The following is a 25,093-nucleotide window of genomic DNA, read 5'->3' as shown; positions in this document are numbered from 1 at the left end:
ATGCAACATCCAGCAATTTTCACCCATCTACTACTTATGCCCGCACACAAGGGTGCTCCGGAAGCCCCCCTAGTGCACCAATTACACCAGGGATTCCACAATGTAATAAAAACTACTAAAAAAATAAATAAAAGGGATCCCTAGGACACCAGATTAAGGCACTGTTTACATTTATAACATACCCCATACCTGGTCTCAAAACTCCCATTTACTTTCCCATTGGAATCCGTCCCATTTCTAGTATTTTTATCACCAAATTTTCAGTCGACATGACAGAAACTGAGTGTGAACTGAAGCCTACAACTCTATTACACCCCCTTAACATTACAGCTAGTCATCTAGAGAAGGGATGCCCAACCTGCGGCCCTCCAGCTGTTCCAAAACTGCAACTCCCAGTATGCCTGGACATCCTACAGATACTAGGGCATGCTGGGAGTTGTAGTTTTGGAACAGCTAGAGGGCCACAGGTTGAGCCTCCCTGATCTAGAGCGAGATTCCTAATGTAGTAATGTAATTGAAAAAAAAGAAATGTAATAAAAAAAAAAAAAAAAAAATACTGCAATAAAACTAAAACTATTATGGTGTACCTAGCCTTTTAAATGAGATGTATAATATTTTTATTTTGTCTATAGGGCTGAGCTGCAGTACCAGGCACAGCCTACAAGATGGCGAGCAGCAGCGTCAGGCACAACCTATGGACGAGGGTGGCGCTGTTTCTAATCTCACACAACCCACTTTACAGAGACCTCGGGCTCATTTACACTGGCATCCAGGCCTTCATATAAAGCAGCTTGCACTCATTCTGAGAATTTAGGTGCATATATAATATATATCTAGATTTGATAAAAATGTACTCCGTCACTTATAACATAAATATTTATTGCTTCATATGAATACTGTATTGAAAGCCCAAAGCATTCAGTTTTACACACAGAAATTATACAATTAGATAACGTTTCCACAAAGGCAGTGAACACTCGTTACGTCCTACAAAATCTACTTTTACCGAAATTTAAAAATTCTAAATATCAAAAAAGCCATTACGTTTGAAGAGAAAAAAAAAAAAAAACAGGTAGAAACTCTGCAGCCAGGAATCGGGCGCTCCGTTACCGATGGCGTGATGTTAAAAGAGCGGAGGGCGGGGGGGTTGTGCTTTGCTTTGAAGCAGGTGGAAAGATGGTCTTCATCGCTGGCTGTCAAGAAAGGCAAAGTTTGGAGGAGGAGAACACAAAAAAAAAAAAAAAAAAAAAAAAAAAAAGTTTACTTGGAAAAGGAAAGTTTTACACATCATGGTGATCCCGACGGTCTCCGGAAGGTCAGCCATTCAGGCCGGGTACATACGGAGAAGGATCAGCGCTCTCACGGCATTCATATACAGACGGCTGGAGTCGAGGACAGTACCCTTTGAGTGTTTTATTAAATCAGGTTTGCCGGTATCTACATGACAGAGACTGGTCTGTGACTGCTCCCAGAGCAGGAGCGAAAGAGCGCACGTCATCATAAATAAAATAAAAAAAATAAAAAGACAGAAGAATATAAAGGCCTTCAGTTTCTTGGAATGTTAAAACAAAAACCTTCCGAAGTAGAGATCTGCACTATCAAGTGATATCTAATAGAATCTGCAGGTTCAGATTTAATCGTCACCTTACATTCTGCATGCACAGTTACATCAGGTGTTCTACTCCATTCACACCCAAAGCTGCATTCAAAATTCTGTTGGAACGCTGTTGGCTACAGGAAACCTCACAGCAGGTACAGAGAAGGATTTGTTGATTACACCAGGGAGAGGGCTACATCTTCACAATACCCTGACCGAGAATATGGTGAATCACAGTATTTCGGGGGGTTTAATAAGGTCTTATGTACCACCGGTCCATACAGACAACTTGCTCAGAACCAGAATATGGCACCCAATGACATGGATGAGGCCCTCAGTTATCTCCACATGCCTCCGATATTAACTGTGGAATGCGCCATTGGAAGGCTTATTACAGTAGTGATTCTGCAGGAGATTGTCACCGTTATACGGTGCTAAATAGAACCGCGAGGACCCGGTCTGCCGCCACACGGCTCTGTGAAGTGCATGAAGCAGCACAGGACATCAGTGCATACAAAAAGAAAAAAAAAAAGTGTAGAGGAAAAACATTCCCAAAATGGTAAAACGAGACTGAATAGTGAACCAACACTGCGTCTGGATGATACCAGCTTCCAACATGGGCGCACTTGATGCCCTTCATGCCCCCTTTTCTACAAACAGAAGTCAGGTGCAATTTCATTTTGGTTAAGAAGGCAAAGGTTTTGAGGAAAGCGAAGACTAACACATTCACTGCCATAGGAATTAGTGTGGAGAGGAAACAAGGTTCCTATGAAATATATAAGGAACAAAAAAAAAAAACACCGTCTAAAGTTTAGCTGAAATGAACTTCAATGACAAGCAGGGACAAGACGCCCTAGAGCTTACTTTTTTCCATTTCTAACAAAAAAAAGTGGAAAATCCTCAAAAAAAAAAAAAAAACACCTTCCAGTTTAAAAACCTTTCTGAATAAAAAAAAAAAAAAAAAAAAAACACATTTTAATCTATACACAAACCACTGATTTGACCAAATGAACAAGTCAGCGGTGAACAGAACCTGAAGGGTTGAGAGATTCACAGTTCTGACATGGGGTGAATAAAGCTCAGTATCTATTCCAGAAAAAAAAAAAAGGGTTTTTTTGTGTGTTTTTTTTTTTCACAATCTGCCTTTTGTAAAACTAAAAGGTCCGGTTTTATTAAGTAAAATTTGTATACAGTGTAAAAACAGAACTGTCTGGAAAATACTGCGTCTCTAGGTGTCAGTGGAGTTAGTCTTGTTCCATAGGTTCGTCTGCTACATCTGTGGCCTCCTCGCTGTTATCCATGGGAGACTCAGAAGGGATTTCAGGGGTCTTTTCAAAAGTTTCTGGGTGCTCAGCTTCAGCGCACTCCGAGTCGGCTTCACTTGTCGAGGTCGTGCTTTCGGCTTCGTCTGTGCTCTCGCTGACCTGAGGTTCGGACGCCTCAGACTGCTCCATGTGATGGGATTCCTCGGGGGTCTCTTCAGTTACACACACGTCGTCAGCGGTTTCCTTGTCGGCCTCTTCGGCCGCAGATTCGCTTGAGGTCACTAAAGATTCTGCAGAGAACACAAATGAGGATGACAAAGAAGAAATGAACTCTGGGTCCCTCAGAAGAGGCTTCTGTCATGTGCTTAGAGGGAGATTTCCCATCTTGTCAAGCGATGGCATATCACTATCATCCGGTGCATAGGATTGCAGCACTGATTTAGGGCTGCCTTCCCAAGTATGTGACAGTGACGCCGCGTCCACCTGCTCCGCAGGTGATCGTGGCCACCACTATTCACAGCAATGGGTGGCTGCTGCGCATGGAAAAACTGTGAAAGGGACACAGCTAAAATAACACTACAGCCTACTCACTCAGGACCAGTTGGGAGCCCAAGAGATTGGACCTCAATCAAACTGGTAGCATATCCTTACAGTATGCCATCGCTTTAACAGACTGAATACCCCGTTAATGCAGATGAAGTGAATGAAAGCAACATGCTCAAAAGCAAGTTTGGCAGCTTTAACATAGCCATAAATATTCAAGAGCAAAAAAAAAAAAAAAAAAGCTACAGGTATATTAGCATGTAGCATTAGGGCTCTACATAAGAGGTCTATCCCAAGGCTGTGAGCTTTAGATGCCAGCTTCACTAGCGCTGTTCTGAGCATAACTGGGGCAAAGCTGAACAATCACCTGTCTCCTGGTGATGACGCCCACTAGACGATAGACCACCAACCTACTTTCCTAGCACGTGTATGGATAACTATCAACATCATCGGCACATCTATGCACCCCCAATTATCCCTTGACAGCACCATTAGCCATGCATATCATTGACTAAATATATAACCTGCATATCAGCACGTTTGAGCATTAAATCAATATACCACAGTGCACAGGATAGTCCCCCACCTTCCGCAGTAAGATCTGTATCACAACCGTCTTGCTCTGCCTCTTCACTTGTGCATACAGCTTCTGCTTCGTCAGGCATTTCACTGGATGACTGGCTGGAAGAAGGGTCCAAGGTGGCAGTTTGCTCTTCTTCCTCCTCCTCCTCTTCCTCTTCTGTGTCGAATTTCAGTCTCTTTACCTCATGCTTCTCTGTCGCATCTTCCTCCATATGCTTGTTCTTTACAGTACTGGACGGAGAACTTTCATCTGGGGACAGGGAATCGCTGCAGAGACAAGTCATTGTAAAGTTTAACAATGGGACCGATCCAGTGATTCATCAAAACACTCAATTATTGTTGGGTAACTTTTGTGCATCAGACTGGGAACTAATGCAAACTACTGGACGCGTCAAGGCTGCAAACTGGAACCGGTGTAGCACATTTGTATTCATATACCCCTCGTTCGAGAAGAGTTTGGGGTGATTCTTATATTGAGATTTTATCTGAGCATTACACCATTCTTATGTGACTGACCCCATTATACTAGAAGTCTAATGCTGGATTTACAGAGCCCGAGGGAGCAGGCGATCGGGAAGGAAGCATTACCCCCTGATAAATGCCTGCTCCTCAGTGGAGGTGAAGAGCTGGATCTACATGCAGCGATCACCTCCACTGTATGAGGATGCGCAATGGCTACTGCCATCGCTCATCCTCATACACAGTCATTGTTTCTGGGCAGCAGATCGCTGTTCACACTAAGGTGACTAAGGTGATTGCATGCTCATGGGGTGATGTGTGGAACTTATACACGAGCAGATTATCAGGAACGAGCGTTCGTACGAAGCTTAAAACTTCCTGCTCCAGAGATGTCGGTACAAACTACACGGCCATATTCAAGTGTACCAGTTCAGCAATTACTAACCTGTCAGCTTCGTCTTTCTGTTGTACTTCAGAGTCTTTGTTCTCGCCACCATCAGGCAAACCATTAGTTGTCATGGGACTTGTGACGGAAAGCTTTGTTCTGCTCAGTGGTCTTGGGGTTCCTGGACCATTAACATTCGATCTGCAAGACAAGATTGCGCATTTGCTTTTAAAACATTGGTGCAAAAAACTAATTAAAAGCAGTTCAGTCAAGTAGTAAAAGAAAGTACACACCTCCACTAAAGCAATACAGGGGATCTGCATTACAGGTATATAATATACAGCTCCATTTGATCTGAATGGGGGAAGGGGGGTGTTAGAACAGTCTATAAGTGCTGCCCTAGAGAATAAAAGGTGTTATCTTGTGACAGACATTGGTGGCTATCGCTATTATGTTACATTGTCCAAGTCTGATAGTCAATCGCTCTGGAAAAAGCCAAGCGGAACGGACAGGAGACAAACTGACATGGTGATTTTCTGTCGCTGCTGCTACATACCTGTCAGTGTAACTCTGGGAGTTTCCAGGAAACATCACACCGTTCATTCGGTTTATGCTACTTGAATTATTTTTCCTGCAAGATAAAAAAAAATAATCAGATTTTAAACTGTGAAACACCAACTGCTTGAGACCAGTCTGCACGTCACCACTGTCTGTAAATGGGAATTAGACTAAAGTCTTCTGTAATCTACTGAAGGGGGATATGGTGGCTGCAGGGGCTCCGAATGCTCCAAAACCAAGCACATTTTACTAAGAATCTGCATGACGTTAAGACTGCAAATGCTGCACGACCAGTCCCATCGAATAAAAGTGAATGTGCTGGAGCGGATTGGTGAAAAGGAAGATAACCACTAATCTAATGGGACACGCTTGCCGGTGTGGCAGCAGATGAATTCGGGTTTATTTTGTTGCATTTTGTTTTAGACATCTGTGTAAAATAAAGTTAAAAAAAAATAAAAAATAATGTGCCTGAATTAAAAGACAAAGGGACCGATGGAAAGAGAAATGATTTAACCCCTTAAGGACCCTGGGATTTTCCATTTTTACTCCCTGCCTTCCCATAGTCCTAACTTTTTTTTTTTATTTATCCATTCACATAGCCCTATGAGAGGGCTTGTTTTTTGCGGGACAAGTTGTACTTTCTAACGGCACCATTTACGATTGCATACCATGTAGTAGCGAGCGGGGCCAAAAATTCCAAATGGGGTAGAATTGGGGGGAAAACGCAATTCTAAAAATTATTTTTATTTTTTTACATTGTACACTATGCGGTAAAATTGACCTGTTATCTTCATTCTCCAGGTCAGTACGGTTCCAACGATACCACACTTGTATAATTTTTCTTGCGTTTTAATACTGAAAGAAAAATTTTAAACCATTGGAGGAAATTTTTTTTTTTTTTCATAACCATATTCCGACCCCTATAACTTTTTGTAGCCATGTGTACGGGGCTGTGTGAGGGCTAATTTTTTGCGGGACAATCTGATCTTTTCAGTGATATCAATTTTAAGTGTGTGCGACTTTTTGATCACTTTATTTTAAAAAATTACTGGGTAGTTGAAGTGACAAAAAAATTGCAAATTGGCAGTTTTTATTTTATTTCCCGCAACTCCATTTGCCGTATGCCATTAATATTATTTTAATAGTATGGGCATTTTTGCACGAGGTGATGCCCATGATGTTTATTTTTTTCATTGGTTAAGTATTTTTATTTTAAGGAAAGGGGGGTGATTTGAACTTTTAGGTTTTTAGATTTTTTTATTTTTGTAAAAACTTTTTTTTAAGTCACCATGGGTGACAATAACTGGCAATCATTCGATTTCCCATTCAGTAATGGCTAAATAGCCATCATTGAAGACTTAAAGGGAGTCTGTCACCACATTTTAGCATGTTAGACCGTTAAAATAGGGTTATGTGATCTACCCAGAACATAAAAACGGTACCTTTTGTTGTAGAAAACTGACTTTTCTTTTTGCCGAAAATGAACTTATAAGATTATGTTCTGAGCCCTCAAGTGCCCAGGGCGGTCTCTCAATCCTCGGAGCCCCAGGCAGCACCTCCTAAACGGCTCATAACCCCGCCCTCCGTGCGCCTCTGCCCGCCCGTTTACTCCCCTCCCCTGTCCCTTTCCACTGTGGCTGTGCGGTCCAAATCGTAGCGGGCGCATGCGCAATGCGATGCCCGCTCCTGGCAGGGCATCGCAATACCTACTGCGCATGCGCCCGCTACGATTTGGACCGCACAGCCACAGTGGAAAGGGACAGGGGAGGGGAGTAAACGGGCGGGCAGAGGCGCACGGAGGGCGGGGTTATGAGCCGTTTAGGAGGTGCTGCCTGGGGCTCCGAGGATTGAGAGACCGCCCTGGGCACTTGAGGGCTCAGAACATAATCTTATAAGTTCATTTTCGGCAAAAAGAAAAGTCAGTTTTCTACAACAAAAGGTACCGTTTTTATGTTCTGGGTAGATCACATAACCCTATTTTAACGGTCTAACATGCTAAAATGTGGTGACAGACTCCCTTTAATTTGCACTATATCAATACAAGGCTGCCACCTAGTGGCCTGTATTGATATATAAATCTAAATTGACTCTGAAGCCTGCTTGAGGCTTCGGTCAATTAGTGCAAGGTAACAGATTCCCCGATCTCAGCCGGGAAAAGCTGTTACCGGACTGGAAGTGTGCGACTTCCGGTTGCGGTCTGTGCAGATGCAGTGGTCACATTTGACCACGGCACCTGAAGGGTAAGATATATGCGATCAGCCTTATGGCTGATCGCATACATGTGCCGCAGGTCTCTGCTATTTAAAATAGCAGAAACCCTGTGGATTTAGGCGCCCGCAGCACATGCGAGCGGGAGCCATGCTTATGATCGGTCCCATGACGTACAGCTATGTCATGGGTCCTTAAAGGGTTAAGATGCAACTAAGCTACAAATTTTGCCACAAAACTCTGGCACCAAGTAACCCAGTACACAAGTTGGTGTAATGTTAGACAAAAACGTTTAATTATTCACCAAATTTATCATCCAGGCTGAGCCACTACGTTGTCCGCATTTTAGAAAGGATTAGTAAATCTGCCTCAGCGTGCTTAGACTGACATCAGGTGCATCTGAATGGAAATCTGATCACAGCGTTTTGCTTTTCATATGCACTTGGATTACGGTTACACACATTCTTCAGGACCCACAATATTACGACATTCTACTGAGTGTACGAGGCCTTCAAATAAGAGGGTTGAACCATAGTACAGGTGCCCTACCAACTGTATCCTAGGGACCTACTGTTCAACAGCTATAACGCAAAATCAACCTGCTGTCCCATTTTTAGGGCACGCTACATTTTCTTTCAAACAGAATGTCCGACCAGTTTCCTCTCTCCAGAAATATGGGAATGAGTAGAGGTAGATCTAGCGAGGTTACCATTTTTAAACCGCTTGTATTAAAACGGTCATTAAAACAAAAAGGAAAAAAAAGTTCACCTCCCCTCCCTCTCCCCAAAAGCAGTGTGCCAGCCTTGCACTATGACTGGCAGTGCGGGTAAGCCCCATTCATCCTGTAATATTAACAGCCCATAGACAGGGTTTTTGCAGTGATGGCATTATAGTCTTATTTCCCCGTTTACGACGCTACTAAACATGCCACCAAGACTTCTTTAACCTAATTTGTTTTAAGAAATGACACTTACTCAGAAGAAGGGTAGACACAGCTTACAACCATGACGTTCTGTAAAAGAAAATGAAAAAATGTTCATTATTCCTGATACTTATGCGCCCAGCCCATAGGAAACTTAGACAAAGACAACTCAGTATGGGAATATTCTCACAACACACAAACTAAAGAATATCCTCTCTGTTTGCTGGGCTATGATTGAGAGAGATTATCTATCTACACACACAGTCCCTAAAAAAAAAGAAGAAAAAAAACAAAACAAAAAAAAACACAAACACACTGACATTTCATTGGACCGCCTTTAGCTTTGATTACGGCACGCATTCGCTGTGGCATTGATTCGATAAGCTTCTGCAATGTCACAAGATTAATTTCCATCCAGTGTTGCATAAATTTTTCACCAAGATGTTGCATTGATGATGGCAGAGTCTGACCGCTGTGCAAGGCCTTCTCCAGCACATCCCAAAGATTCTCAATGGGGTTAAGGTCTGGACTCTGTGGTGGCCAATCCATGTGGGACAATGATGTCTCGGGCTCCCTGAACCACTCTTACAATTTGAGCCTGATTAATCCTGGCATTTCCATCTTGGAATATGCCCGTGCCATCAGGGAAGAACAAATCCATTGATGGAATAACCTGGTCCTTCAGTACGTTCAGGTAGTCGCTGACCTCCTTCTTGGAGCACATACTGTTGCTGAACCTAGACCTGACCAACTGCAGCAACCTCAGATCATAGCACTGCCCCCACAGGCTGGTACAGTAGGCACTAGGCATGATGGGGGCATCACTTCATCTGCCTCTCTTCTTACCCTGATGCGCCCATCACTCTGGAACAGGGTAAGTCTGGACTCAGACCACGTCACCTTCTTCCATTGCTCCAGAGTCCAATCTTTATGCTCCCTAGCAAATTGAAGCCTTCTTTTCTGGTTTGCCTCACCGATTCGTGGTTTTCTTACGGCTACACAGCTGTTCAGTCCCAATCCCTTGAGGTCCCTTCGCATTGTGCGTCTGGAAATGTTCTTACTTTCACTATTAAAACATAGCCCTGAGTTCTACTGTTTTTCTTCGATTTGATTTCACCAAACGTTTAAGTGATCGCCAATCATTCAGAATTTTTTCCTCCAATACAATGGGTCCCCACTATCCTTCCAGTTTTTAACCCAATTTAGTAGTTTCTGCAATCTCCTTAGATGTTTTCTCTGCTTGATGCAGCCAATGATTTGACCCTTCTCAAACAGACTAAAATCTTTTCCACGACCACGAGATGTGTCTTTCGACATGGTTGTTTTAAGAAATGAGAAGCAACTCATTGCACCAGTTGGGGTTAAAAAACTTGTTGCCAGCTGAAAGATAAATCGCCAATGCAGTAATTATCCAATAGGAGGCTCATAACCATTTGCTTAGTTAAATCCAGGTGGCGACCTTTTTTTTGGGACAGGCAGTGTGTATTACAAGGTTATATTTCATATGTTTGTATAACATTTGATAATAAACATTTATATCAGTTTCTTCGTATTTTCTTAATTTGGTAAATAGAGCGATTGAATTATACAATGTTAGGGCTCTTTCACACTTGCGTTCTTTTCTTCCGGCATAGAGTTCCGTCGTCTGGGCTCTATGCCGGAAGAATCCTGATCAGTTTTATCCTAATGCATTCTGAATGGAGAGAAATCCGTTCAGGATGCATCAGGATGCCTTCAGTTCCGGAACGGAACGTTTTTTGGCCGGAGAAAATACCGCAGCATGCTGCGCTTTTTGCTCCGGCCAAAAAACCTGAAGACTTGCCGCAAGGCCGGATCCGGAATTAATGCCCATTGAAAGGCATTAATCCGGATCCGGCCTTAAGCTAAACGGCGTTTTGGCGCATTGCCGTATCCGACGTTTAGCGTCCCGGCAGCCATGGTAACCATTCAGAAAAAGCTAAAGTCCTGGCAGCCATGGTAAAGTGTAGTGGGGAGCGGGGGAGCAGTATACTTACCGTCCGTGCGGCTCTCGGGGCGCTCCAGAGTGACGTCAGGGCGCCCCACGCGCATGGATCACGTGATTGCATGGAAACGTCATCCATGCGCATGGGGCGCTCTGACGTCACTCTGGAGCGCCCCGGGAGCCGCGCGTACTGTAAGTATACCGCTCCCCACTACTACTATGGCAACCAGGACTTTAATAGCGTCCTGGCTGCCATAGTAACACTGAACGCATTTTGAAGACGGATCAGTCTTCAAATGCTTTCAGTTCACTTGCGTTTTTCCGGATACGGCGTGTAATTCCGGCAAATGGAGTACACGACGGATCCGGACAACGCAAGTGTGAAAGAGGCCTTAGCGAGTGTAAAATAGTTAATCATTGTGACAGTTTTTAGTTGTGTGAAATATCTATCCATCTCTATCCCCATTTAAAAAAAAAAAAAAAAAAAAAAAAATAAAACACACACACACACACACACACGTGTGTACTTATACACAAATACATCTGTGAATGTCTCATTTATTTATCCATATATTAGTCACAAATTATCACTCATGTGATATTAAAGTTAATAAAAGAAAGAGGGGTAGGTTGGACATGTCGATAGGAGTTAATACTATAGACTTTGCACAGGCATTAAATAATTTAGCTAAATAACATTTTGAATATGTGTGTTTGCGTGTAGAAACGCAAGACTACAATTGTACACACAGGCATCCACACATTTTCATTTATCTATAATATATACACACACACACATCCATTCATCTTGGACTATCTACATATGTGTATGTACCCATGTTACATGCACACAATTTGTCATCATATTTATGCATAATATATTTGTAAGGACAGTAGTGTACATATATACACACATGCATTTAAGTATTAATTAGTTATTATACATTTTTATAAAATAAATATGACAGGTAAATAATATCAACATCAGTCTAGAAAATCATCTATAGTTAAGGGAAAATCTGTTTGGTATGGTGTTTAGGTAGTTCGGGTTCCATAGAGACCAGTATTATTTTGTTTTTCCTAAAGATGGTGAATATGACGCATATTTAATTTCCATACTATGTGCCTATTAGACCGATGTCCACATTCCTGTGATGGTATGATTTTTAAAACAAGTGCCTGCAGCCTGCTCCCGATACCGAAAATACATAAGAGATGAGCAAATTTCATATTTAGAAATTCGTTCACGCTTCGTTTGGTGGTAAAAAGCAGAATTGCGTTATGGATTTCGTTACCACGGACCATAATGCAGTTCTACGACTGAATGTCTTTAGAGGCATTCCGTTATTATAGAAGTCTATGGGCTGCAAAACGGATCCGTCTCGTTTCCATTATGCAGGGGAATCCTCTCCCGCATAACGGAAACGGGACAGATCTGTTATGCAGCCCATAGACTTCTATTATGGCTGGAATTGTGCACATGACTGACCATGCACCGCTGAAAGAAAACTGGGCAGCGCCCGGAACATGGACACAGCAGAGGTGGTGCGGAGAAGGCACGTAAACAAGTGCCTGTAGCCTGCCCTCTGAAACAGAAGATGCACTTGTTTCAGGGCACAGGCTACAGACACTTGCATAAAAAAAATCCTAATTACCCAAAAAACCCTTTAAGCTATTGTTCCCAGTTAAACATTTGGGACTTTGGAGAGGTCAACTAATGTTCCTGCGTAGGTATTAAAGCCAAGCAGTAAAAAAAAAAAAAAAAAAAAAAAAAAAAGTACCTTTTCCACTCCTCTCAGAAACTTGTCGGTGCCAGTGTAATTCCTCCGGGGGTCAGTAACTAGCTCACAAAGTCGCTGAATAGTAAACGGTATCCTTCAAAAGAAGAAAGCAAGATTAGAAGTAATAGTAATGTATGCAAATATGCTTGATGAAAACTGGTGGTGACAAAGTATAAACAGATCAGGAATGGGAAGATGCATGCAAGTAGAATGCTGTACGTGTCAGGCTGATTACTCTTGTGTGAACAGGCCATAAGACAAACAAAGCTACTCAAAAGCTTTGTTTCCAAAGTGCGGCTTCATGGCAATCCCACAACTACAACTCCCAGCATTCTGACATCTTGCAGCTGGTGGGAGCTATTGTTTTTAACTGCTGGAGATTCACGGGTTGAAGATATCTGCTCTACAGCTTGATAACCCTTTTCTCTAATCTACAGTATTGCTGTACACCGCTCATAACCATCGGCTGTACGTGAGGGACAAGCGGAAATAAAATAAGGTTTCTGGCTCAGTCCAAAGCCTTGAACACAGCTGTGATGTTGCTCTGAAGTATTGTGCAATACTAGCTAATGCTGCCAAAGCCAAGTTTTTATGATTATAATCACACAGATTAAAAAAAAAGCAGCTAGGGTTCTCAAGCTGTTGCTACAAAGACATGCTGGGAGCTGTAGTTTCACAACAACTTGAAAGCCAAAAGGTCAAACATGACTAAATAAAAAATTAAAGGGGAAGCCTGGGATTGTTATATTGATGGCCTGTCCTCAGGATAGGTCATCAATATCTGACTGGTGAAAGTCTGACCAACCAGCTGTTTGAAGAGGATGCGGAGCTCCTCTTTCTAGGCTAGCGACATCCCATACATCGGTCACATGGCCTGCACTAGTTCCATAAGATGATAGGGGTTAAAGGCAGTGCTGTTGAAACCCTTTAGTAAAGTAGCCCAGCTTTAGATTAGCAGAAAACCTGTTTCCTTGGTTAGCAATTTCCTAGGATATGCCATCACTTTACGATCGATCGGTGGGGAGCCTGACCTCTGGGGCCACACGATTCCAAGGACAAAGGGCATGCATCGCTGTGCAGGTAAAAAACTGCGAAGGGTGCACATTTGTTAAAACAGTGCTGAAGGTGGGTGTCCCAGAGGACAGGTAATGGCATACCCCAGTTGTGGAGCACTCAAGCAAAGAGAATCCTGTTAGGCGATCCCACCGCAATTCAATGAGAGGTGAACAGGGCCAACTACAAAGAAAAAAAAAAAACCCTCCCTTCAACAAAGGAAGTGTGTACTAAAGAATTTTTACTTTTATTGTCTCACTTATTTTTAAGAGAAAAATAAAAGTTACGTATTATTTTTTCACAAAGGTAGACTCAGTCTAACCGAGACCACTGAGCAATCAGAAGAGGTCAGGATGGACCATCCACCTCACATCGTGACCCTACCCCAGTGTTATGGCATTTTTATAATAATTGATCCAATTATTGAAATTCAAGTCAAATGTTACATACCCATTAAAACCAGTAACAATTTTAAGTATTCTTTCCTTCATTTCATCAAAGGGGATGTACTCCACGTTAGGATTGGGTGGCCCTCTGGGCTCTGGTGCAGCTGATTTGAAGTCGTCCATCACCGTTTCAAGTTTGAACATGAAGTAATCTTTAAACTGAGGCCACTGGACTCTGGGGGGGAAACAAAAGGAAAGATTGTTTTCAACTAAACTGGGCAGAAACAGCTGAACAAGACAAAACGTGGAACTTCACAGCTTATAACGGCAAAACTCAGTTTAAAGCCTCATGCACACGGCCGTTTTGGTCCGCATCCGAGCCGCAGTTTTGCCGGATCGGGTGCGGACCCATTCACTTTAATGGGGCCGCAAATGACGCAGACAGCACTCCGTGTGCTGTCCGCATCCGTTGCTCCGTTCCGTGGCCCAGCAAAAAAAAATTATAACGTGTCCTATTCTTGTCAACGCTTTGCGGACAAGAATAGGCAGTTATATTAAAGGCCGTCTGTGCCGTTCCGCATATTACGGAACACGCACGGACGCCATTCGTGTTTTGAGGATATGCGATTGGCGGACTGCAAAAAACGGAACGGTTGTGTGCACGTAGCCTAAGGGTCCATTAACACGTCCACAAAATGGGTCTGCAGTTTTGTGGAACAGGTGCAGACCCATTAATTCTCAATGGCGCCGGAATGTGCTGTCCACATCCGCACTTCGGAACATGTCCTATTCTTGTCCGTCAATTGTGGACAAGAAAAGGCATTTTCTATGAGAGTGCCGGCAATGTGAGGTTCGCAAAATGCGGAACGCACATTGCCAGTGTCCGTGTTTTGCGGATCCACAAAACGCATACGGACGTGTGAATAGACCCGAAAACGTTTTTCTGCTTGTGCCAGCGTCAGTAAAGCTGTTTTCATCAGTATTTACTGACAGGATCAGCCAGTCAAGGACACTTGCAGACTTTGTGTCGAGCACATTACTCCCCATCATCCAGCTTGCTCATACTAAGGCATTTTTGGGTGAGAGACATTGTTGCTCAGCAAATTCTGGATGAGATCCAGTGTAGTAACATTTCACTACACAAGAACACAGAGCTCAGTCAGAGCCAAGGCTCCAGGAAGGCTTATACTGCGAGCCGGGTAGTGACAGAGGATCGCACAGAGATGGTCTCTAAGAGCACAGATTTATCCAAGTTAAAGGGGCTGTTCCACAAAGACCCAAGCCCGGCTTCTCGAGCCTCTGACAATCAGCTGTCATGGCGAGGGCTGGGTCTAGGCACACATTTCCCATGCAGCACCACGCTTCTAGATAGGGTAAGGCTTTCACACTGGCGTTTTGGCTTTCCATTTGCGAGATCCGTTCAGGGCTCTCACAAACTGTCCAAAACGGATTAGTTTTGCCCTAATGCATTCTGAATGGAAAAGGATCCGCTCAGTTTGCCTCCGTTCAGTCTCCATTTCGCTCTGGAGGCTGCCTGCAGCGTTTTGCTGACCGCTTGACGAAACTGAGCCAAACGGATCCGTCCTGGCACACAATGTAAGTCAGTGGGGAAGGATCCGTTTTCTCTGACACAACAGAAAACAGATCAGTCCTCCATTGACTTTCAATTGAGTTCATGGCGGATCCGTCTTGGCTATGTTACAGATAATACAAACAGATCCGTTCGCGACGGATGCACGAGGTTGTATTATTGTAACGGATCCGTTTTTGCAAATCCATGACGGATCCGCCCAAAACGCAAGTGTGAAAGTAGCCTAAGACTTATGGAGGTTGCTGACCCTGTATTATAGGGACCACCATTCATATGTAACTCTGTGGCTGCATCTTTCCCCAGCGATAACTACTGAGCACCGCAGGCCGTCCACAAACGCTGTCAGCTTTAGTTTTCCAACCGTTGGAATCGATTCTGTCCTATGGGATACTTCTCCAGCATAAGCTTCACTGTCCATTTTCACACTGACAGTTACCAGAGGTTTACCCCCTCACGTTCTCGCCCCCTCACCTACCCTTATTCACAATCGGTTATTCAGGTCGCAGCAGTATTTCAAATCCAGGAACGAAATTTAGATGAAGTATAAAAAGGAAAGATTTCCAGATTTGAGCGACTTCCGAGCTTTGGACCTACGCCTTGCTCTGTCCTACATATCCGAATGCAAAATGTGCAAGTGTGAATGTGGCCTCATACTGTGAGAGGCAAGTCCCAGCCTCCTCTAAAGCTTGTATCAGAGCAGGGGCCAAGCATGTAGAAAAAAACCAATTCATCTCACACTATTTATATGATCTAGTGCCGGGTTTATACAGCAAACTATATTTAATGGCATTTTGCAGCCAAAATATTACACAATACATTCCTCAGGATATTTCTGCAGAGGTTGAGAGCAGGTTTTCTTTTTTCTTTATTTCCCTCCTCGATAAACATAACCCCCATTTCTATACACATATTAACAAACTATTCATTGCTGCAGAGAAATTGTGAAACCCCGTTCCTCCCCACACCTTCACATTCCCTCTCAAAGTTATTATATATAAATGCTGCAGTTCCATGTAGAAAACATCAATTTACCAAATCATCCTACTACACAAACTCGCTGAATTAGCCTTTCATGTGACTTCATGTGCACATCTGTGTTACAGTGAATGCGATTGGTCAAATTTAGATTGTCGGGAGGTAGGACGCCCGCTAATAAGTCCAGTCTAAAGGGGCACAACCCCTAACGAATACGCAGTCAGGAGATTTCATCGGTAAGGGTCCAGTTGCTGATGGCTACAGTAAAGTTGAGAGATTAGCCAACATATCCTACTGTGGAGGACATGTCTGAGCCCGAGCACCGCACCAAAGTTTCTCAAGTAGCTCGGGTCCTAACACTCACCTACCTGAGCCGTATGGGCAATACCTGGGGCCAGTGCTCTGGCTCAGACATGTCCTCCACAGTAGGTAGGATATGTTGGCTAACCTCTCAATTTTAACATCAGTTTGAGGGTTTAGTAAGTCCGTAGAGTGCACCTGTCTTTATTATATTGGTTATCACATCCACATAATTGCTATCTTGTGTAGGATGTCGTTTGTGGTACTTGTGGTCCGCTGCGGGCATCCTCCACTGTATGCATTTTTTTAGCAACAGGCCACAAGTGTAGGATTTGCTCCCCAGTATATATATGCATATGGGTTGAGGCACTTCCTGCCTGTTTAACACCAAGGCATTTTTTTCAGTTGGCTATAGTAAAGGGCTTACGAGTGCTTCCCCCTTTGGGTCTCTTGCAATTTTTGTAGCCTGTGTCAATGGGAGCCAAGAGGGCACAGCAAACAGCAAATTCCATGATGCTCACTGTGCAAACTTACAAGGCCGCCATGCAATCTACGGATGACATTAGCATTTTAACAAGCTTTTGAAATGTCATAGTGACCAACCAGACATTTCGATCAGTGTGCGTCCTGGTGTTGAGACCTCAACAAGCACCAACAAAAGGAGCAGGAACATTCAACTTAACGCTGTGCCCAACTGCTTCGGTTACGGTACTGATTGGCTCGCCTGAAAGTGGTGTACGTTTTTATCGATAGGCTTCAGCGAATCAAAAGTCAATTAGTTCAAAACCTTGACGCATTAAAATGTATTGGCTCTGTGGAGCCAAACTTAATCTCGCCTGAAGTTGTGAGAGACCGATGAATTACTACTGTATTCATATCTGCGCACTTAAAAAAAAAAATACCAAGGTACCCGCCAGTAGTGAAGCCCACTTCGGATTCCTATTTTATTTATTTATTTTTTAAATATGCAGATATGAATACCAGTAATTCACCGAAGTCTCGCTCAATGAAGTTTGGCTCCTTGGAGCCAATACATTTTAATGCTGTACGGAAACAGCATTAAAAACTAAATGTTTTGAACGAATCGACCTTGGATCTATGATTCGAAACTCGACTCGCTTAAGCCTATTGATAGTGAATGGATTTTATATGAATCCATATACTGCTCGCTCTGAGAACCAATCCAAAACAAAAGGGTACAGTGCTCAGCCGAGTGCTTCTGCCAGTGGTGGTCTCAGCACCCAGAAGCCCACCACTCGAAACCTTTGACATGTCACTATGACACAAATTGAGAGGAATCCCGTAAGACAGGACGGCGGCGTTCCCAACCACACTTACATGGTCTCGCCGGTTTTCGCTACATGGCTAAGAAATTGATCCAGTTCCGGACATGCTTCCTTCTTCCCTTTTTTTTCAAAATCTAAAAAGAGAAAAATAAAAAAATTATTGAGCTACAATGATGGTCAGACATTGAAATTCTTACTTTAGCTCTAGGTCTTCACACTAGGCTTCCATTCTAGTACCGATTCTGCTTATGACACCTGGACTGTCCATGTGCCACTGCGGCAGGCAGGAGGAAGGACTCCGCTGCCACAATCCGCCAACAGAGGCGCTAATGTCAAATGAAAAGTGAAAGGCAACCTGCTTGGGAAAGTAGATGTCAAGAATGCGCTCCCGCGAGTTCGCCCCCAATCTTAACCAACTCCATGAAACCAGTCTGAATCACATCAAGAGAAAAAAATTGCACCGAAGCCAAAAAATCCATAGTCGACAATAATTAATTGAAATTCTAAGCATGATGTTACAATTGTGCAATAAGAACGCTCATTCACACTTGCCAAGTATCTGCCATACCCCCAAGGGCTCATGGCCACGTTACGGTCACGTGCACTCAGGCGTCTATAGGCCCCTACTGTACCCCCCCCCCCCCCCCCATGTGCCTTCTATTTCACCCAGGTGCATGTAGAGCTCATTTTATTATTCTGTATGACTCCAAAAAGGGGAAAAAGTGCAACGCTCCATCAGATGCTATTAAGGTATTCTCTCCGAGAAGCACCAAACATTGCACCACACAGTCCCGTACCTAGAAATCTGCTACAATCTGTGCCATGCAAAAATCCAGCATGTCCAACCACTGGAACGGCTTAACTTCATCTGACATAGCCACCTAAGGACAGTCATACCCTCGAGTTACCAAACGCTCTGGTGGCTGCATGCTTACTACTCGCCGTCACAATTATTACAAGTATGTTGCCCCCTTTCACTTCTATGGCACGTCTCCCGTCTGGTCAAGTGAATTGGACGGACAAACGCTGCTTTCTCTTCAAATTAACCTTAGATGAGTCCTGTACGTGACTGATCTCAGGGACAGGACTCATCTCAGGTTAATTTGCATATGTATCAAATCGGTTTTTATACACAATAAAAGCACACAGAGCTATGGGGACAGGGTATTGTGGATGTGCTAGCGGTGATCTAGCAACCCATGTCCTCAGCTCTATACACAAATCCCGGTGACAGGTTCCCTTTAAGGCTAGGTCTACACGACATTTGTCGCGCAACACATAGGGCACAACTACACTGCAAAATGTGTTGTGCAACAATTTTTATAATGATAGTCTATGGTGTTGCACTGCGACGCGAGGAAAAATAAATTTTGAATGGATCTTTTGTGACTGTCGTGTTGCAGTCACAGCATGTCGCATATTGCAGTGCGACACCATAGACTATCATTATAAAAATTGTCGCGCAACATTGGTGCAACAAAATGTCGCGCAACACATGTCGTCGTGTAGACCTAGCCTTATTGTGAATTGAAGGAATTCAGACGCCGCTCTGCTTTTTTTTTCCCCCTCCCATTTCTCCCAGTCAGGAATGAAATAGAAGCAGCTGAAGGTTGTGACGGCAAAAGGCTGGATTGTACTGGTCGTGCTGGGAGAGGGTGGGGGCAGAAACCCTGGAAATACTGCAGACAACCATTATCAAACTGCTCGTGTCCCAGGAGCACAGTCTAATCACACCCAGCACCGCGGCACACCCTGCTCAGTGCCCTCACATAGCTCCCCCCTAACCGTGCCCTACCAGCCCTGGCAAGACTGACAATTAAGCTGAACCCTTCTCCAAGTAGGGCAGAAAACTGGATGAGCCGGGCAAGTCAGCCAGCGCGGCTCTGCGCAGCGCACACATTTCTGTCTACGCTGGCTCCTGTACGTCCAGACCAGAATTAAAGGTCAGCTTCCTGCACCCTCGGGCAGACTTGTCCGTACAAATGCTCGCCGTACTAGTGGTAAGTCCAAACGAACCACTAGGGTCCTGCATTCACCAGATCACAGGAGTGCAAGAGTGGACCAGGAACCAAACATGTATTTTGCAAGACCAGAACTTCTAATCAGGCGCAGCGGGCCGATCATCATCATTAGAGCAACACGCCAATGTGTGCCCAAGGGACATTAAGGGTACACGCACACATAGCGCAATACATGCAGTTTTTTGCGAACGAATTCCCGTGCAGAAAAAAAAAAAAAAGCAGCGTAGTATTGTACCAGCAAAGGGTATGAGATTAAATAAATTTCATGCACAATTTACGGTTTTCTGTGCAGATGCAGAAATCCGCAATATGTCAATTAGGTTTGCAGTTTTAGCTGCGGATTTCACTCTTTATTCAATCCATTATTCGAAATTGTAGTTTGGGCACCGAAACGCAAAAGAAATTTGTGCAAATCTACTGCGCCCGTGTGCAGGTACCCCAAGACTGCAAGCCTCACTCTGCAGGCTGGAACGTGCTCCCATTCACCATCATTCAGCGCAATGTAGTAGCGCGACGCCCTAAACTTAATAATGAAGAGCGCTTTTTAAACATTTTACGGACAGGAGACGCAACAGGTCTTCTTTAAAAAGGTTTTTACAAGACTTATATACTGATGAACTATCTTCAGGATAGGTCATCGGTATCTGATAGGTAGGGGTCCGACCCCCACTGATCAGCTGTTTGAGAAAGCACTGGCGCTCCTGTTGGCGAGCTGAGAGAAGGCCGCTGCACTAAGCACAGCGCCGTACATTGTATAGCGGTTGTACACTGTATCCCAGCTCAGCCCCATTCACTTCAATGGGTCTGAAATGAACCTAAGCCAAGTGACATCACATAACCCAGGCAAAGCTATAACAAGGCCACTGTGCACTGCCTTCTCAAACAGCTGATCGGCGGTCCCAGGTGTACGACCCCCACCAATCAGATACCAATAACCTATCCTGAGGTATTAAAGTCTCAGAAAACCCCTTTAAACAAGCACCAGTTCACTTGTTATATAGTCCATCGTCACTTGCTATGCCCAGAGGTCAGCCTGTGTAACTGGACCCTAATCCTGAACAAGACCTTAAAGGGGAGACCCCTTATCTGATCAGCAGGAGAAAAATTGAAATGTATTTAATGTGACACCACTGGCCCAGAGCGGGGTCCATGCACACAGAGTTAGCAGTCTACATCGTTGGAAGACAGGATTTCCCACAGTACCCCAAACCCCCACGTGGCCTCTGCACTAGCATCTTCCCAACCTCCTCATCCCCCTCCAAGCACCTTGCAGCCTCCACACTAGCACCCCCCCAACCATGTTGTAGCCACTGCAATCACATCCACCCTATGTAGCCTTCACGCTTACGTCCGCACCAACCTCCTCGCAGCCTCTACAATCACATTGCCCCAAACTCCTCATAGCCTTCATGCCCGAGTCCGGCCAACCTCCTTGTAGTCTTCTCAATCGCATCCACCAATCTCCTTGACACCACACTCACATCCACCTTGTAGCTTTTATGCTTGCGCCCCGAACCGCCTCAGTCTCTGCACTCGCATCCCCCCCCAACCTCCTCATAAAAGTTGTACTCGAGTCTCCCCAAACTCATTATAGCCTCCATGTTTGCTTCCCCCCCAACTTCACAGCCTTTGTGTTCGCGTCCCCCCAACCTCCCCGTAGCCTTTGCATTCGTGCCCCCCACTTAACTGCCTCTGCACTCTCGTCCCCAACCTCCTTGTAACCTTCTCCTAATAGCCACCATGTCCTCCCCCCAACCTCCTCGGAGCCTTTGCGCTCGCGTCCACCCCAACCTCCTCGGAGCCTTTGCGCTCGCGTCCACCCCAACCTCCTTGGAGCCTTTGCGCTCGCGTCCACCCCAACTTAGCCTCCGCACTCTCGTCCCCAACCTCCTTGTAACCTTCTCTGCGCTCGAGTTCCTTCCCCTAATAGCCATCATGTCTTCCCCCAATGACCTCGCAGCCTTCGAGTCCCCCCAACCACCTCATAATCCCCCCCCCCCAAACTCCTCGTAACCTCCGCACTCCTACCCCCCAACCACCTCATAACCTTGGCACTCGTGTCCCCCCCCCCCCCCCAGTCATCTTGTAGCTTTCACGTCCCCCCCCCAGTCATCTTGTAGCTTTCACGTCCCCCCCCCCAGTCATCTTGTAGCTTTCACGTCCCCCCCCCCCAGTCATCTTGTAGCTTTCACGTCCCCCCCCCCCAGTCATCTTGTAGCTTTCACGTCCCCCCCCCCCAGTCATCTTGTAGCTTTCACGTCCCCCATCCTCCTCACTCGTACCCCCAACCACCCTGTGGACCCTCTTGCCTCCCCACCTGCCACTGCAAAGACCCCCCAACTACCTCTGCTCCCATTACCACACAGTCAGAGACTAGAGAAGAACATTGACCTTTCAGAGCCTCTTGGAGCCGGTCGACGTCCATGGCCGGAAGGGGGTTGTCGCACACCGGCTGCCTCCCGAGCCTCTGTGGCACACTTTCGCCTCCAGAACCAGGAGACCCCACGTAACCCCGGTTTGGGGTCTCCAGCTCTTCTCTTTCTGACAGGAATAACAGCTCAGCAGTTTGCCGTAGCCGGTAACAGTCACAACGGCAGAGGCGGAAACAGCTTCAGGAACGAGGAGCGAAAGCCTTCGTTCAATATGGCGCTCGTGACGTCACCGGGACCGCGCACAAGAGGAGGAGGAGGCGGCGGCAGCGCGCTTCTCTACAGAGAGAGTCGCGGAAACGCGCACGTCAGAGGAGAGGGGCGCGCACGTAGTTTTTCTAGCCGGCTGCGTTGTGATTGGTGGTTCTCCAATGACGTCATGGCTGTCTGAGCAGCTGGAGCTCTTGGTTTCTGTGACCTGCCTGCTTCCCACCATGGCACTGGGTGTTACTGGGTCCTGCGACCAGTGGAGCGCCAGCTGTGATGGAACTACAACACCCAGCATCCCCTGCTGTCAAAACAGAATAAACTGAGGTTATGGCTACCTGTCCAGTTTCTTTATCTTTCAGAAAAGTCAAATCTGACTCTATTAACCACCTTAGGGTGGGGGTCACTTACAGAGCATCTGTCAGCAGTTTTGTCCCTATGACACTGGCTGACCTGTTACATGTGCACTTGGCAGCTGAAGGCATCTGTGTTGGTCCCATGTTCATATGTGCCCGCATTGCTGAGAAAAATTGTTTTATTATATGCAAATGAGCCTCTAGGAGCAACGGGGGCGTTACCATTACACCTAGAGGCTCAGCTCTCTCTGCAACTATTACGCCCCCTGCACTTTGATTGACAGGGCCAGCTATACTTACAGCTTCAAGTCTTTTGGGGTATGTCTCTACCAGCTTTGCACATCTAGAGGCTGAAATTTTTGTCCATTCTTCTTTGAAAAATAGCTCGCGCTCAGATCGGATGGAGAACATCTGTGAACAGCAAATTTCAAGTCTACCATTCCATTGTAGCTTTGACTATAAGGTCGTTGTCCTGCTGGAAGGTGAACCTCCGCCCCAGTCTCCATTCTTTTGCAGCCTCTGCCAGGTTTTCCTCCAGGGTTGCCCCGTATTTAGCTCCATCCATCTTCCCATCAACTCTGACCAGCTTCCCTGTCCATGCTGAAGAGAAGCCTCCCCACAGCGTGATGCTGCCACCGCCACGTTTCACGGTGGGGATGGTGGGGTCTGGGTGATGTGCAGTGTTAGTTTAACGCCACGCAGAGGGGGTCATTTATGATGTTGAAATACGCTTATATTTGACGCCTACAGCATCTCACAAAATTGAGTGCACCCCTCACATTTTTGTAATATTTTATTCTATCTTCTCCTAGGAAAACACTGAAGATCTGAGCCTTTGATACAATGTACAGTAGTCGGTGTACGGCTTGTATAACTGTGTAAATTGGACGTGCCCTCAACTCAGCACACAGCCATTAATGTCTAAACCGCTGGCAACAAAAGTGAGTACACCCCGAAGTGAAAATGGCCAAATTGTGCCCAATTAGCCGTTTTCCCTCCCCGGTGTCATGTAACTTGTTAGTGTTACAAGGTCTCAGGTGTGAATGGGGAGCAGGTGTGTTACATGTGGTGTTATCGCTCTCACACTCTCTCATACTGGTCACTGGAAGGTCAACATGGCTCCTGATGGCAAAGGACTCTCTGAGGATCTGAAAAAAAGAATTGTTGCTCTACATAAAGATGGCCGAGGCTATAAGAAGATCGCCAGCACCCTGAAACTGAGCTGCAGCGCGGGGGCCAAGACCATACAGCGGTATAACAAGACAGGTTCCAGGTCTCGCCATGGTCGACCAAAGAAGCTGAGTGCAGGTGCTCAGCGTCATATCCAGAGGTTGTATGAGTGCTGCCAGCATTGCTGCAGAGGGTATCGGGGGGTCAGCCTGTCAGTGCTCAGACCATACGCCGCACACTGAATAACATTGGTCTGCATGGTCGTCCTCCTAGAAGGAGCCTCTTCTAAAGATGATGCACAAGAAAGCCCGCAAACAGTTTGCTGAAGACAAGAAGACCAAGGACATGGATTACTGGAACCTCGTCCTGTGGTCTGATGAGACCAAGAGAAACTTATTTGGTTCAGATGGTGTCAAGCGTGTGTGGCGACAACCAGGTGAGGAGCACAAAGACAAGTGTGTCCTACCTACCATCAAGTATGGTGGTGGAGTGTCATGGTTTGGGCCTGCAGGAGTGCTGCCGGCTGTGGGGAGCTACAGGTCATTGAGGGAACCATGAAGCCAACATTTACTGTGACATACTGAGGCAGAGTTCCCTTCAGAAACTGGGCCGCAGGGCAGTATTCCAACATAACCCCAAAAATACCTCTAAGACGACCATTGCCTTGCTAAAGAAACTGAGGGTAAAGGTGCTGGACTGGCCAAGCATGTCTCCAGAATAAAACCGTATTGGGCATCCTCAAAAGAAGGTGGAGGAGCAGCAGGTCTCTAACATCCACGAGCATCATGATGTCATCATGGAGGAGTGGAAAAGGATTCCAGTGGCCACCTGTGAAGCTCTAGTGACCTCCTTGTCCAAGAGAGTTAAAGGGGTATTATCATCTTAATGATCAGTGTTAAATCTGTTAATGATTTAACAGTGATCACTTTTATAAATATATATTTTATTAACAAATTCCCACCCCTTAGAAGAAAATAAACCTATACTTACCTGACTGTTGTCTTCCGTCTCCCCTGGTTACGGCCACCCCTCTTCTCAGGAATCGCGGTGGCCGCG

The 25,093-nt window shown here is 45.3% G+C and overlaps 1 protein-coding gene across 1 annotated transcript; it reads right to left on the bottom strand.

Annotated features, from left to right (window-relative positions):
* Positions 1-868: 868 nt before the first annotated feature.
* PPP4R2 (protein phosphatase 4 regulatory subunit 2) lies at positions 869-22,555 on the bottom strand. The gene is made up of 9 exons (XM_044300785.1): positions 22,267-22,555; positions 17,907-17,988; positions 13,767-13,937; positions 12,264-12,357; positions 8,572-8,609; positions 5,388-5,462; positions 4,892-5,032; positions 3,992-4,254; positions 869-3,152 (listed from the first exon to the last, which is right to left on the bottom strand). The coding sequence occupies exons 1-9, from the start codon at positions 22,298-22,300 to the stop codon at positions 2,842-2,844; spliced, it is 1,209 nt and encodes a 402-aa protein (XP_044156720.1). The 5' UTR covers positions 22,301-22,555; the 3' UTR covers positions 869-2,841.
* Between the last annotated feature and the right edge of the window lie 2,538 nt (positions 22,556-25,093).

This window comes from Bufo gargarizans, chromosome 7, assembly GCF_014858855.1.
Source record: "Bufo gargarizans isolate SCDJY-AF-19 chromosome 7, ASM1485885v1, whole genome shotgun sequence".
In the NCBI taxonomy this organism is placed as follows: domain Eukaryota; kingdom Metazoa; phylum Chordata; class Amphibia; order Anura; family Bufonidae; genus Bufo; species Bufo gargarizans.
Note: the sequence above shows the minus strand (reverse complement) of the source record. Positions and strands in the feature narration are given on the sequence as shown.

Coding starts and splice junctions, on each gene's coding strand:
- PPP4R2 (XM_044300785.1), bottom strand. CDS start 22,300: ATGGACGTCGACCGGCTCCAAGAGGCTCTGAAAG. Junction 5,033..5,387: donor TCCCAGAGTTACACTGACAG/GTATGTAGCAGC, acceptor CTTGTCTTGCAG/ATCGAATGTTAATGGTCCAG. Junction 4,255..4,891: donor CAGAAAGACGAAGCTGACAG/GTTAGTAATTGC, acceptor TTGTCTCTGCAG/CGATTCCCTGTCCCCAGATG.